At 32.6% G+C, this 14,509-nt stretch overlaps 1 protein-coding gene across 9 annotated transcripts in view; it reads left to right on the top strand.

Annotated features, from left to right (window-relative positions):
* The window catches only part of ATRX (ATRX chromatin remodeler), a 183,759-nt gene that overhangs the window by 86,249 nt on the left and 83,001 nt on the right, over positions 1-14,509 (top strand). For all 9 annotated transcript variants that reach the window (XM_051968398.1, XM_051968397.1, XM_051968401.1 and 6 more), the window contains 4 exons: positions 166-235; positions 11,209-11,357; positions 12,091-12,270; positions 14,089-14,182. In XM_051968398.1, the coding sequence (XP_051824358.1) occupies positions 166-235; positions 11,209-11,357; positions 12,091-12,270; positions 14,089-14,182 (493 nt within the window). The remainder of the gene's footprint in view (positions 1-165; positions 236-11,208; positions 11,358-12,090; positions 12,271-14,088; positions 14,183-14,509) is intronic.

The following is a 14,509-nucleotide window of genomic DNA, read 5'->3' as shown; positions in this document are numbered from 1 at the left end:
GTGGTTTATTGTTTATGGACAGCAAGCAGTCTCTCTTCTCTTCGGGAAAAAGTCTGAGTAAAATATTGAATCTGTTTTGCTTGCTTCGTAACTTCAATTGCATATAAATTTTTTCCTGTGAAAATTTTGATAATTATTTTAAACAGTTCTCCCTTTTTTTTGAAGGTGATGAAGCTGACAGAGCAGGTCCTGTCACCTTGGATGATGATGAGGATGAAGATGATCCTGAGAATAGGTATGGTTCCACCTCTAAGGACATTAAAAAGATAATAACACCCCCTAGGCGTGGGTGCACAGGAGAGCAACGGAGCAGCAAGCAGGCTGTCAAAACCAGGTCTGCCTACCTTGTAAAGACACGCTCACAATCTTCGTGCAAGTTTGAAAACAAGGTCCAAAAAGGGCCAACGTTCAGAAACACAAAGAGAAAATAAGTATTTAGAAGTGTTAACACACCTTGCACAGGGTGTGTTGTAAACGCACTGTAGCACTTTTTGCGTTTCTGTTCCCATGTATGATCTTGATATTTTGACTGAGAATTACTTAATCCTTGTAGTTAGGCAATGTCCATGATAACTGCGAATCACAAGGCCCTAAATAGGTGCCGTTACCCTCATTTGTCAATAATCTCTGCTTTATACTTACTGTCACGTCTGGTGGTGCTATTTTTTAAAAGCTTTGGCTTTTATAGACCAAAAAGACACAAATTCCTAAGATATTGATACTTTGAAGCTAAATTTCAATTCATACACTGATATATGATCCCAGTGTGTTATAAAGTGACTGAGTATTTATTTTGCAAATAAAATTTAGTTAAATTGTAGTAGATAAAACTTTAACCTATGATTGAAATAATCCAGATTGGGTTGTTAAATGAAACTCTTGCATAGTGGCAATGAAATGTGATTGTAGTGAAATGTGATTTACTTGATATGTAGTATTACAACTCACAGATCATTTCTTTTCTTTAACATTTATTAGAATGCCAACTCTAAGTATCCCCAGCAGAAAAGACACTAAATATGTAGTGAGAGAGGCAGAGCGTTTAGTCTAATGGAAAGTGGAGAATCCAATAAGCTTTGAAAGCTTGAAGAGGTTTCCTCAACTATTTAAGTCTTTGTTTCTCATCTGGAAAATGAAGAGATTTAACCTAAATAATTCTTCGACTTTAGATTGTTACTCTGTTAATCATAGTAAAGTATAGCACATTAAATTAAATTTGAAATAAGTTTTCATGTTTCAAGGAGATGAGAAAGTCATATGCAATTTTTTTACAGCATCTTGTTCTCAGAAAGTGTATTTTGCAGTTGGTAAACTTAAGGCTACATTATGTTATAGGTTCCTTTTACATTTACTCAAACCATCTCCTTTAATTTGCTTCAAAATCTTATTAATTTTAGCATAGAGCACAGTTTTCATTCTGTAAAATAATATGTAATTTTCTTAATAAAACAAATAAAAGTTTTTATTTTGCACCTTAAATAATAATTTTTGGCATCAAATGCTGCTAGCCTTTTTTTTTTTTTTTTTGAATTAAATATTTAAAGATATCCTGTTATCTTTAAGATGAGGGAAAAAGAAATAATTCAGGGATTTTACAATAATAGGATTTCAGCCACAGTATTCAGGCTATTGAAATTGCTTTCATTCTTTTCCACTTTAATGTTTACTGCTTCTCATTTTCATAGAGAGCACAACTATGAAGTCTTAAGTATTAACATCATGCAAACATATATGTATATCTATGCATACCCCCATACCTGCTTATATAAAGCTGCCCATTTAACATGCAGAAGAGGTTTCCCCACCCTCATTGAACCTTTATTTCTCTTATTTTACTATTAGTCATAAAATCAATTTTCCTGGAGGTGCTTGTTTTAAATTTGTATGCTAGTCTTATTGAACTTTATTTGCTTTTTGTACTTGAAAACTTTTAAAGTGCTCTGATTCTCCCCCCTCCTTTCTGTAATTGGCAAGTACTTTATTTTGGAAAAAAAAAAAAAAAAGCCTACCACTGCATTGTCACATAGTGCTTAAATGAAAATGCAACTGTTTGGGTTTTGGGGTTTGTTTTTTTTTTGTTGTTGTTTTTTGCTTTTTTGCTTTTTAATCAGAATTGAATATTTTATTATGTTCTTGGTTATGCAACCTATTCGTAACTTAAACCGTTCTCATATGGTAGTCAAGAAACTTCTTGATTTACACCATGCCAAAGAGGGTTCTTCATGCCCACCAGTGTTTTGTTTGTACTGTGGGTACGTGAGTATCAAACTGCACACTTCTGTAGACTATGTGTTTAAGTACATCTGCATATGTATTGATTGATTATAAACATTTGTTTTGCAGCTCTTAATTAATTTTTAAAATATATATATATATATTTTCCAGTTTGCTATTTTGAGTGAGTCATACCATGAGACAGTGCTGTATGCTTTTCTTAATTTGCTGTATTTATTTTTTTTTATTATTTCTGCTTCTGCTTTTTCTTTTTTTTAGCAGTATTGTACTATGTTCCAAGTGTTTATGTTTATTAAGAGGTAAATAGTGTATTAATGCAGAATGCCTAAGTTTTGTTGGATACAATAAATTTTTGTAAAACGTTTTTCTTGTTTAAGCATTTAATTTAAGTTTTAATGGCTCGTTTAAAGGTTGAATTATGGTAAAGTGTTATCTAGCTTTTTAGATAAAGAATTTTGGTAGATCACTTCCAAAATTAGATTAACTTTTGTCAAACTTGTGCTAGAATTGTGTAGTAGATGGGGTGTTAGATTAGGAATCATGAGACCTGTGTTCCCAGTTCCAATGTCAAAGATTTGAGGTAATTCATCTCCAAGGTCTCTTTGAGCTTTAATGTCATATGATTCTTGTGACTGAAAATATAGTTGCACTCGTTCTCCATATTGTTTTACTAGCTAAATACAGAATTTACTAAGTAGATAAAGATTCCAACTTTGAAAATGAGTAATTTCCAATTCCTTTTGAGATATTAAAGAAAACACAACAGGTAATCATACTTGCTATTTTAATAGTTTATGTAAGTAGATAAATTTAAAATATATTGTTTTGTTACATTGAATAAACAAACAAGCAAGTTTTCATTATAACATTCATTCATCCTAAATGTGCACAAATGAAATGCATGCATAAGAAATGAACAGTAATAGCCTTATCTAAGGTTGTGAGATCAATGTTCCCTTTTGTGCTAATTTCAAAATCTTACTTTAATCTTAGATTAGATTTTTATGAGTTGCTTAATCAGAAAATAGTGATTAAAATTACATATTTTGCAAATTTTGTGCTTTTACTTCCTGGAAAAAAAGTCCCTCTTAGGAACATTTCATTTCATGTTTCTCATTAGTTTTGAGATTTGTTTTGGTATTTTGATTCCTGTTAACGTTTTTGATTGAAAATATCCATGCTCTTCTTTTATTGAGTGTTGAAATATTTTCACCAGCTTTTGTTTGTTTTTGAGTATGAAGTCTGAGAATGTCACATGTGATTAAAATTTATTTTTGTAGTCCACATTTATTTAATGAAATTGACTTCATTTTAAGAGAATTTAGGTCTGTACATGAAATCTGCTTTACTGGGTTGCTTCTCTAGTAAAACGTCAGAAATCTAAAACATTATGAAGATTGTCAGGAAAATGGTTTACACAAATCATTTATCATTTATTTCATTGTAATAATGCATTTCTCAGGCTACATTTTTCAAGTTCTTTAATATATTACAAGCTAGTATTTTGAAATCAAATTGAGTTCCCCCAAGGAAATTTTTTTTAAAAATATTTTTCTTAAAGTTGTTACTAGAGTAAATCTGATCAAAATTTCTCTGAGGCAGCGAGATTAGGACTCTTATTGAATCTAGAACTTTTTAGAAATTATAAGAAATTGCTTTCAATTTAGAGTTTATGATTGTAGTGGGAATTTCCTTGAGTCCTTTGAATTTTCAGGGAATGCTCTGTGTAATAGCACTTACTCCTTTCCACCCAGAAAACATTAAATCAGTTGTTTGTCATATTAGCTATAGTTTTGTTTTGTTTTTTTAAATTGGTAGCCCTTTTCATATTTTGTGTTAAGAAAGGGCTTCTGATGGTGGTCCCATACTCATTGGTCCCAGCAGTACTTTGTGAAGACATTGGATTCTCCGGAATTGTTCATTTTAATGAAGATGTTTTGCTAAATGTGCATCTGATTTGCATAAACATTAAAGACGTGAGTAAATCTAAAATCCCTTAAGTAGTACAATTGTTGACCTTTCTCTTTGGAATACCTATCAGGTATTCATATATTCTTTACATTTGGTTAATCTGTAATCATTTATGAAGACTGCTAATATTTTTCCCTTTATGAAAATTATTCCTGGTGGTCCTACTCATTTTTATCTATGAAATTTGCAATGTTTCCCTGTTTAATGTATTTGGGGAAACTGATTGCTTTTTACCACAGATAAATCTTTTTGTATGCCTCTGGTTGGAATAAAAATTTTTTAGTATCTGACATAGTTTTAGAATGACAAGATCAATATTTCATAAAATAAGTCCTGATTCTTTAAGTTTCAGGTAAGTACCTGATTAAATATTTGTAAAACTTAGGAAGTCCAAGTTAATAGATGGTATCGCACAATGTGGCACATAGTAGGTACTTAATGAATGTTGATTGATTTAAACATCCTGTAGCCACACTTTCCTTTTTGTGACAGGAAGGTAATTGGTTACTACTACTTTTCTGACTGACTCATACAAATCATTGCTGTCCCTCCTCAACCTAAGTATTTTTACACAACTAAAAATATTTGGAAATTTCTGGTATAATGAGGTTACCTATTGTTCTGAAGATTGTGTACTTTGCTTTAAAACTTGCATTAATTATCCTAAATTCGAACCATGTAAATCTGATCCTAAGCTGGTCAAATTAGATCTAAATTTTTACTTGTCAGTAATCACTCTCTCCTAGTGAAGATTGGTGAGCAGTTCTTTAATTTGATTTGGACATATTTTTTGATTTGCTCTAAATAGTTAATATGATTTTTTTTTTAACCTTAATAAAGTGGAGTCATTCCCGTATTTGGGAGTTCATATACATCCCTTTTTCAATATATATCAAATATGAGAAATACTCATTAGAATTTAATAGTAGCTCAGTACTTGAAAAGTGGGTCTTCTCATTTTGAATATAACTTATTGATTTTTTGCATTTTGTTTTTTATCTTAGTTATTTGATTATTATTTTCTTACGGATTTTTCAGAAAAGAACAAGGAAAGTATAGTTAAAAGTCTTCTTGATTATTACATATAATATGGCAGAAGAATTTTATTCTGAATAGTTTTAAATTTTGAATTTATCTTATTTATATGATAAATATACATATTTATATATAAATTTATCAATTTAAATTTAGCAAGGGAATCTTATTACTCTTAATGTCTTTAGAGGGGTAAAAAAATCAGTAGTCCTAATTGTAAAAGGAGAGAGACTTGTGAAGTGTTTTAGAACACTTATAAAGTAGATATATTCAAACAGAATACATTTTTGTAGTTTCAAGACTCTGATTTCAGAAACTTAACAAAAAACAGTATAGAAGCTATTTATGTAATTTTCTCATTGGTATTAAATCTGTCGGTGAAAGATTTTGCGAAGTCTATCGATTCATGGCAGCAACTACATCATATAATGAATACAAAGAGTTCCCTTGTACCAAATATGTTGAAATAACCATCTAACCTTGAAATTAGATGACCACTTTCAGTTAATATTGCATACAGTGTAGGATCACAAATATCTATCATAAAAAATCCTTATCAGCTTCCATTGGATCAGTTATCTTTATGCAAATAACTCCCCGTTTTCTATATTTAGCTCTTTTTCATGAGCTTCAGTTTCACATCAGCATTTATCTTTGGATATTTGCAACTAGATGTTCCACAGCCATTTTATATTCCATATTTCCCAGGAGAATTCAGGATCACTGCCTCCAACACAACTAACACTGTTTATTCTCTCCAACACTCACACACTTCTTTTAATTTTTTTTATTTCTCATGACAGTATCACCAGCTTTTCTGTCATCTATGTTCTCTTAAACTCTTTACTCTTCTTCCTACCATGTATCCAGTTATTTCCCAAGTCTTGTCAATTCTGCCTTGCCAATATTATTCACATTTATATCCATTTTTCCACACACTTTGTAGCCACTCTAATTTTGGCTCCCATCATTTTTAATTCTATATTTTTGCAATTCCATCCTAATTGAATTCCCTCCCTCCAGTGACTTTTATACAATTCATCCTTCATTCTGCTGCCAAAGTGATATTCCTGATGTGCAAATTTAAGCTGATGATCTCTTAATTCATTAAACTCCAGTAACTTCCTGTTAACTCCAATTTCAAATGCAAACTCTTGTATTTGGCCTTTAACTCCCTTAATAAACTGGATCCAGTCTAACATTCTAGCTTTGTTATTCCCATCCACGTTCATTATTGTTTAGACAAACTTATTTTCTAAATAGGAGCCTCCTTCATGACATTCTGTCTCCAATCCCCATGACTTGGACCATTGAATCCCATTCCTAGAACATACTTTCTCATCCTGTCTACGTTTTTAAATCCCGCCAATGCTAAGTTTAAGCTTTGTTAAATTAAAGTATTCAGCTTTTTCCTCCCATTGTTCCTGTCTTCTGTTAGCATTTCTCCTAAAAATATTCTGTTCTGTGTACATACTTTTATGTACGTTTCTCCCTAGACAGAATGTAAGCTCCTAGAGTGCAGAGATTATTTCATTTTTTTCTTTGTGTCCCCAGTGAGTAGCACACTCTCCAGAACATAATAAGCATTTTCTAAATGCTTGTCCATTAATTGAATTTAGACTCTGCTATTTCAAATATATGTGAAGATAGCTCTATTATTGCAGATTTATTCTTCCTAATAGTAGAGTTTTTATTTAGATAACTTGTAGCATATACAATAATGTATGGAATGCGTATATTTTTAGTTTTTATGTTCTTTTTGATATTAAATAGTTAAGATTTTTGTAACTTCCAAAGCCAAAATTTTTTGTGTCAAGTTTTTATGCTACAGTTATGATGTGAAACTATGAAAACCAATCTTCTTCTAAATTCTCAATAAGCATGTTGATTATTAAAGCTCAATTGCTTGAACTTCCAAAAAGGTAATTTCTCCTTAGTGCTTCTCTTCAATCTTGTTTTCAGTGTTCCTTCAAAGTAATAGATTTTACACTTGTGTCTTGCCATTTAAAAAAATAACACCAATTTAACAATGGAACACTTTTAAATTAGAATTTCTAAATATAGCTTTTATTTTTCAAATTTAAAAATCAATCCTGAGCCGTCTTATTTATAAAGGTGTTGTTAACACCCATCTAGTTTTGCATCCTTGACTATTTCCTTAACTGTAACAAAATCCACCCTTCTCCATGTCTTCTAGAAAAGATACTATTTGGTAGAAAGCATGTTTCAGTTGAATAAGCCCAAGACTGAGTGTTAAAAATGACTTTATCAAATGTCAACTCTTTCAGTACCTACTTTAATGTCACTTGCCCTCTATGAGCCTCAGTTTCTTCCTCTCTTGTGAAGCTTGGACTAGGTGATAAGTAAGATCCTCATTGGGTATGAAGTTTCTGACGCTCAGGTTTGACCTTTTTATCTGAAGTTAGTTACCAAGAAGCAAACGATCACTCATTCTTTTGATCTTCTGCCAGTTAAAAATACATTATATGAAAGATTCTCAAAGGTTTAACCTACCCCACATTCTTTTTTTGTTGTAGTCTTCCTGCTATTTTTAAAATGTTTAAGAACAATAATCTGGCATTTATTTTCTGCCTTAAGTCAACTCTCTTGTTGGCCTTCCTGTCTTTCTCTTTTTGCTTGTTAGTTTTTGTTGTGTTGTACTCAATTCTTTTATGTTGTTCTATTTTTACTTTGTTTATATCCACTAGGAAGTTGTGTTAAAGTATAGTTTTCTTAGTATTCTAACTGTTTTATTCAGTTTACTTCATGTTTGTTTTTTGGGGAAAAGGGCTGTTGTCTCCCCACGCTTTCCAGTGTTATTTTGCTTTCTTCCCTTGTTTTTCCCACATCTTCAGGACAATAGAGTAATAATGTCTCTATTTCTTCAGAACTTATAAGTTTAGCTGCCATAAAAAAAAAAAAAAACCCTGTTCTTTTAAAGCTTGTTATTGAATCATTGCTGATGTGGATAGTCTAATTGATCCAGTACATAATCCCGAGCCATGAATTTTATAGTGAGTGTGATAGTCATCTCAATGCCTTTCCAAAAATTTCTTGTAAATAAAGCTTCAGGAAAGAACACATCAAATAGAATCTTCTGGGGACCATGCCTGTACATGCATTGCGTGGATCCAACTATGAGCTCTGGAAGTGATGCTTTACCATCCTTGGGTGACTCATGAACGATGATGACCTTGAAGTCTCTGACTTGAAATTGCAGAGCTAAGGTGGCAGATTTATGGCATAACACAGCAGGCTTTCTGGTGAGATACCACTTGCTATCTCACCTATGGCATGTTTTTTTTTTTTTCATTGAAATTATACTGAAGTCTTTTGGTTTTCCAAATGAAATGCCATTGTTGTAAGATGTGCCAATAAAGTGCTGTTTTCAAAGCACATGGCTTCCCCTAGAGATGGTAATGGCATTTTCTTACACATTGATGTTGTGTGTTCAATCATTCATTGCTTTTGTCAGAGTTATTTCATGTGCTTAGTATCTTTAGTGCACAGTATATATGTAGCTTTTCAATTTTTAATCATACATTTAGAGCTGGAGGAGGCCTCAAGGATCATCTTTGCCAAATCCCCTAACTTTGCAGATTAGGAAACTGAGGTCCAGGGCATTTGAAGGGCATGTTCAAGGTCAAATAATGAATAAGTTTCTTAGGTAACTGTTGCATTTGGTGTCTTCTGATTCCAATGCCAGCATTCTATATTTTATCGTATCCTTTCTCATCATAAGGCATTTATACACAATCACAGTCATGCCAACCAGTTAATCTTGAGGAATCTTCATTCCTACATAATAGACATATACGAAGAAAAACAGACCGCTGATCTGAAGGATATTTGTTTTTTACTTGTTATTACTGATATGAGGTTGCTCTTAAAAGCTACCCATATTTGGCTTCTGTTGTTTTGGAGATGGATATGGTAACCGTATAATTATTTACTTCATTATGTTTACTAGTTTTTGTTAAACTGGAGGTAATGGATAAGTTAATTAGGTTTAATATTATGTTACAACTTTTCCATATTATGAAGCCAAGTTTTAAGAAGACTATATATGTTGGCTATTAGATTTATTAAGTAGAGCCAATATGAATTGAAAATATTTTTCCTTCTGATTTTGGGGGACAGAGTGAGGAGAAATATGGAAGCTTCTCAAAGAGGAAACATGCTTCATAGGTCCACCCGAGTATTTCTATTTGTCTCATTCTAGCCAGCCTAGATCAGGAAAGCAACCCTCAGCAAGGCAAACTCACAGGTAAGCACAGGATTAGTTTTAGTCATCAGTCATCATCTGTTTTTCGAAGTATTCAATAATAGTAATCTATTTGATAATAAAGTAATCACAAAGCTCAATTTATAAACATGTATGAGATTGAACGCCAATCTTGCCTTAGTGTTTTCATTTGTTTTGAGATAGCTTTCAATACCAGGAGCAATGAAACAACCCTTGATATACAACGTCAAACAACAGGTACTTTAACATCATCCTTTTCTTGAGTATATATTACTTATCTAGTGAGTTATGAGTGCATGCTATCTAACTTGGAGAATCGTTATAAAATTAAAATGAATAGAAATTTTCTTATCCTACTTTTAAGTTTTCAGTTGGTATTTAGCTCTGAATGCTGATGCTCCTTAACCCACTGCAGACTGTAGTGGAATCCTTCTTTTGCATCTTATGGAATGGCACCCTTTGTGATTTTGGAACTTGTTTAGGTAGTTTTTATGTGATGTTTTGTGAATTCTGCTGCGTGCAGGTGTGTATGGAAACATTTTGGCTTACTCCAGAATGCTTTGATGACTTCACTTTTTGACACTGGCTATTTAATTGGCTGTAGTATTCTATTGTTGTAAGAAGAATCTTTGTATTTCTAGAGCTTAGTGTGTTTTGTTTATTTATTTGGTTGTTTTGGACTTTTAGCTTCTTCAAATCTTCAGAATTTTTAGTCACAATGGGCATCTATTATTCTGAGTTTTAATTTTAAAAATTGTTACTCTTTGGTATAAGAATCTTAAAGGTTAGAATATATGTGTGTAAATATCTTTTGTCCATTTTCAGGTTCATGATATTTAAGTGTAGTTTGTTTTGCATGTTTGTGGTATTTAAAGCTGGGAAGTTTAGGTGGTGATTAATTTACTATCAAATGTTCTGAAAGATATATGCTCTCAGATTTGTTTTGGTGTTGACTTTAGATTTGATTGTTGGAACTTCTTGCTTTGGAAATGCCTTTTGACTAGTGCAGACCAGCTGCTTCTCGGCAACTCCCAGTCTTAAGAAACTGGCTGAAGGCTCTGAGAGCTTGTTCATTCTTTGTATTTGTATCAGCATCACTTAGCGCAGTGCCTGGCTTATAACAAGCACTTTCCGAAATGCTTGTAACAAGCACTTTCCGAAATGCTTGTTGATGATGAATTAACTAGGGTTAAAAATGTTTTTGTGCTTTTCAGCTTCGGAAATGGTTGGTTCATGTTATGGTGACTTAAAAACTACCTCTGAGCAAAGACATACTTTATTGCTTATTAATTTTCCCATTTGTTCTGGTGGTCAAATGTCTTATATTTTCTATGAGTTTTGTCTAGTTAGCCTCTCTAACTTTTTAGTTGTTCGGATGTGATGATGGAATAAGAAAGATTAGAAGAAATTTGAATTCCTATTTATATTATGTCTAAATTACAAGGAGAATTTTGTTCAGATAAGATCTTCAATAATTGAATTGTGGCAAATTTGAAAATGTTTTATGTTAAAAGCATTCTAAAAGTTGTTAAGTTGGTATTTTCTAAACTATAATAAGGTAGCTTATTTAAATATATGTTCCATATATTGTACTTATTAGTGTAACTTTTCTAGCATAATTTTTCTAAGCCTTTTTTCAATGTTCAAATTATTTCTGATTCTATTTCATTCTCTTACCCACAGACTACATAGTTTGTTTTCTTTTCTTTCTTATTCTCAAGAATCGCCAAAAAGATGCTCTTAGAAGAAATCCAGGCTAATATTTCCTCTGATGAGGATGCATCTTCAGATGAAGAACCAGCTAAAATCAAAAAAAGAGTGGTAAAGCAAAATGAAGAGAACACCGGTGATGAGAGTGAGCCCCTAAAAGGTACTATATGATCTAATTTGGTAACTTGCAGAAGTATGTGGATGTAGCTTCTTGGTTTATTGTATTACCTTTATTCATGATCTTTATTAGAGAGATGACTTTGATTCTTCAACGTTTACCATTTGCCTAACGATAATACCACACATCTGTGATGTAGATAATTAGCAAATGATAATTACCCCTGATCTCTAGGAAAGTATAAATTTTTTTTTAGTTATGTGGTATTTCAATGGAATCTTATTCAAATAATTGTTTCAGAAATTTTACCATTGACATTTTAAAAAGCAACAAGTTTATCCCTTTATAGTATTTTATTTTTTCCAGTTACTTATAGTTTTCAACATTCACTTTTATAAGATTTTGAGTTCCAAATTTTTTTCTCCCTCCTTACTCTGTCTCTGAGATAGCAAGCAACCTGATATAGTTTATACATATACAATTATGTAAACATTTTTTCCCAATAGTGAGATTATGAAATAAGAATCAGAACAAGGAGGAGAAAAAAAAGTAAAAATGGTATGCTTCAATTGCCTTTCAGACTCCTTGGTTCTTTAACTGGATATGATCAGCATTTTCCATTATGAATTTATTAAAATTATATTGTATTGCTGAGAACAAAACTTGTCAAAAGATCATTACACAATGTTGCTGTTTCTGTGTACAATGTTTTTGTCTCTTTGCTGATTTCACTTGGAGCAAACAATGTTAACTCTTATCTGCAATTTATATTTAGATGAAAATGATGAGCACGGCAACTCTGACACAGATTCTGATTCTGAGCAATCTAAGAAGCCCCGGTACCGTCACAGACTTTTACGGCACAAACTGTCTGTGAGTGATGGAGAATCTGGAGAAGAGAAGAAGTCAAGACCCAAAGAGACAAAGGAAACCAAACGCAGAAATAGGAGGAAAGGTTAGAAATAAGATTTAAAATTCAGAGGAAAAGCTGATTTAAAAAGAGAAGTTATCCAGATAAATAATAGAGATAACATTGTGTCATCATTAACAATGTTGGACTTAGAATCAAAGAGACCTAGGTTCTATGTATCCTACTTCTGAGATCATCTCTGTGACTGTAGCAAGTCCCATAACATCCACGTATCCCAGGCAACATTCTCAGACCAAGCTGCTAAGTTAGACCATGTAGAGATTTGGCTTAGTGTTGGGAGTTGTCACACAGATAGCTTCTGACCTGATGGAATTCTAGATATTTCAGTTATGTGGAAAGTCAAATAGTCTACTAAATTGTCAAATTATATTGTTATTACAGTCATTTTTAGAGATGTTGGTGCATGTGTATATTTGCTTTCTCGTCATGCTCCTCTGATGTTAGCATCCTTACTTTGCATCTTTTCTTAGTTATGGCAGGAACTATGAAGTTCACTTTTTAAGTGCGAGTCCCTGTTTTCGAGAAAGTCTCAAACCTTTTTCCTTGCCTTCCTGATTTTAAGTTTAATCTTTAAAGTAGATTATACTTAAATATAGATAATCTATAATTATTTCTCTGCTACTTTAAGGTTTAGAGTGCTTTACATATGTTCTGTCCTTTGTTCTCCATGACAACTCTCTAAGGTAGACACTATTTCCCTAATGTCAGTGGAGGAAATTGAGGTCCATCAAAGTTAAGTGAATTACCAGGGTCATTCAGCTACTCAGTTCCAAAAGTGCCATTTGAACAAACTGAAGTCTCCAAGTCAGGCAAGGCTTTTTCTGCTTCATGATGCTGTCGTTTTAGTGTTGCTAATTGTGAATTTAAGAAATTCTAACTAGCATTTAAAGGTCTTTTTATGTAGTATTGTTCTGTTCTCCATAGCTGAGCTTTGAAATAAATATCAGGGCTGTATATTCATAATTTATTTCACTTGTTCTTTTCTGTGCTCACTTCTAAGTTTCCTTGAGGGTTTTTTCTTTTTTCTTTTTCCTCTTCCTTTCCTCTCCTCTACTCCTCTCCCCTCTCTTCTCCTTTCTCCTCTCATCTTTCTTTTCTTTTTGAGACTTCTCTAGAGAGATTTGGTCTTTCTTTCACTCTTCATATTAACATTTAAATATCCTACTTTTTAGATTCTGACAGTACTTTGAAAGTGCCTGCCCTGAATCTTAGTTTTGTTCTAGCAGTGAGAAAAAGATGTGGTAAAGTAATTAATAGTCTACTAAGTATTTTATGGGGGGGAAATGTGTTACTTTAGTAAGGAAGCAAACAGTGTTTTAAGGACTTGTGAAATTTCAGTTTTTTCAACATCAAAAATCTCTTCTCAGAAACTCTTATCCAACTTTAATGTAGTTGAAAGTAATAAAAACAGGTTAATTTTTAATATTCTGAATCATTTTCCCCAAAGTAATATGAAATTTTGTGGTTTCATTCATGAAGCATTACTATTACCAACACATGTTCCAAGTTTGATTTTTGGTTTTACCGCAGTTTTCTCCTCTTCTTTTCTACCCTTTTCTATCCTTTCATAGTTAAATATATCCCAGAGGAAGGCAATTGGTAGATGATTGGCATGGCCAGTGACTGGCTAGAGGAGATGTGATTTATGGCCTGGGACACTCACTCAGTCTCTCATCCATCCAGGGCAGGAGGAATGCCAACAAGAGTAATTCCATAGCCCAATAATTGTGTTTTAATATACATCTCTCATGTTCACTGTCAGCATAAGGTTATTGAAGAATTGATTATGCTGCCATTCTATCTCATTACAGTTGATAATTTTGTGTTTTAATTTCTATCAAGTGAGCAGTGAAGATTCAGTTGATACTGATTTTCAAGAATCTGGGGTAAGTGAAGAAGTGAGTGAGTCTGAAGATGATCAGCGTCCTAGAACAAGGTAAGGCTTGGAGACTGTCTTTTCTCTGTTGTTGTCTTCTGTTTTAAATAGACATCTCATTATGTTATTCCTATCTTAATTTATTCCTATTTTCTGCTCTTTGACTTTCTGGAGCTTAAACACAGTTCAGAGCTAATATCTTGACTATGTTTCTTCTTAGTGTGGTCTCTTGGATCAGAACATCATGCAAGCATGAGCTGTAGCAATCTAATGATGATTAATGAGTTTCATTTTCAGTTATAATTTGTAATTGATTGTTGCCTGCTAACATGACTTCCGGCAGCATTCAGTTACACAGAGGTAGCAGCAACAAGTTGGGAAGACCAG

This window comes from Antechinus flavipes, chromosome X (assembly GCF_016432865.1).
Source record: "Antechinus flavipes isolate AdamAnt ecotype Samford, QLD, Australia chromosome X, AdamAnt_v2, whole genome shotgun sequence".
Classification (NCBI taxonomy): Eukaryota; Metazoa; Chordata; class Mammalia; order Dasyuromorphia; family Dasyuridae; genus Antechinus; species Antechinus flavipes.
Note: the sequence above shows the minus strand (reverse complement) of the source record. Positions and strands in the feature narration are given on the sequence as shown.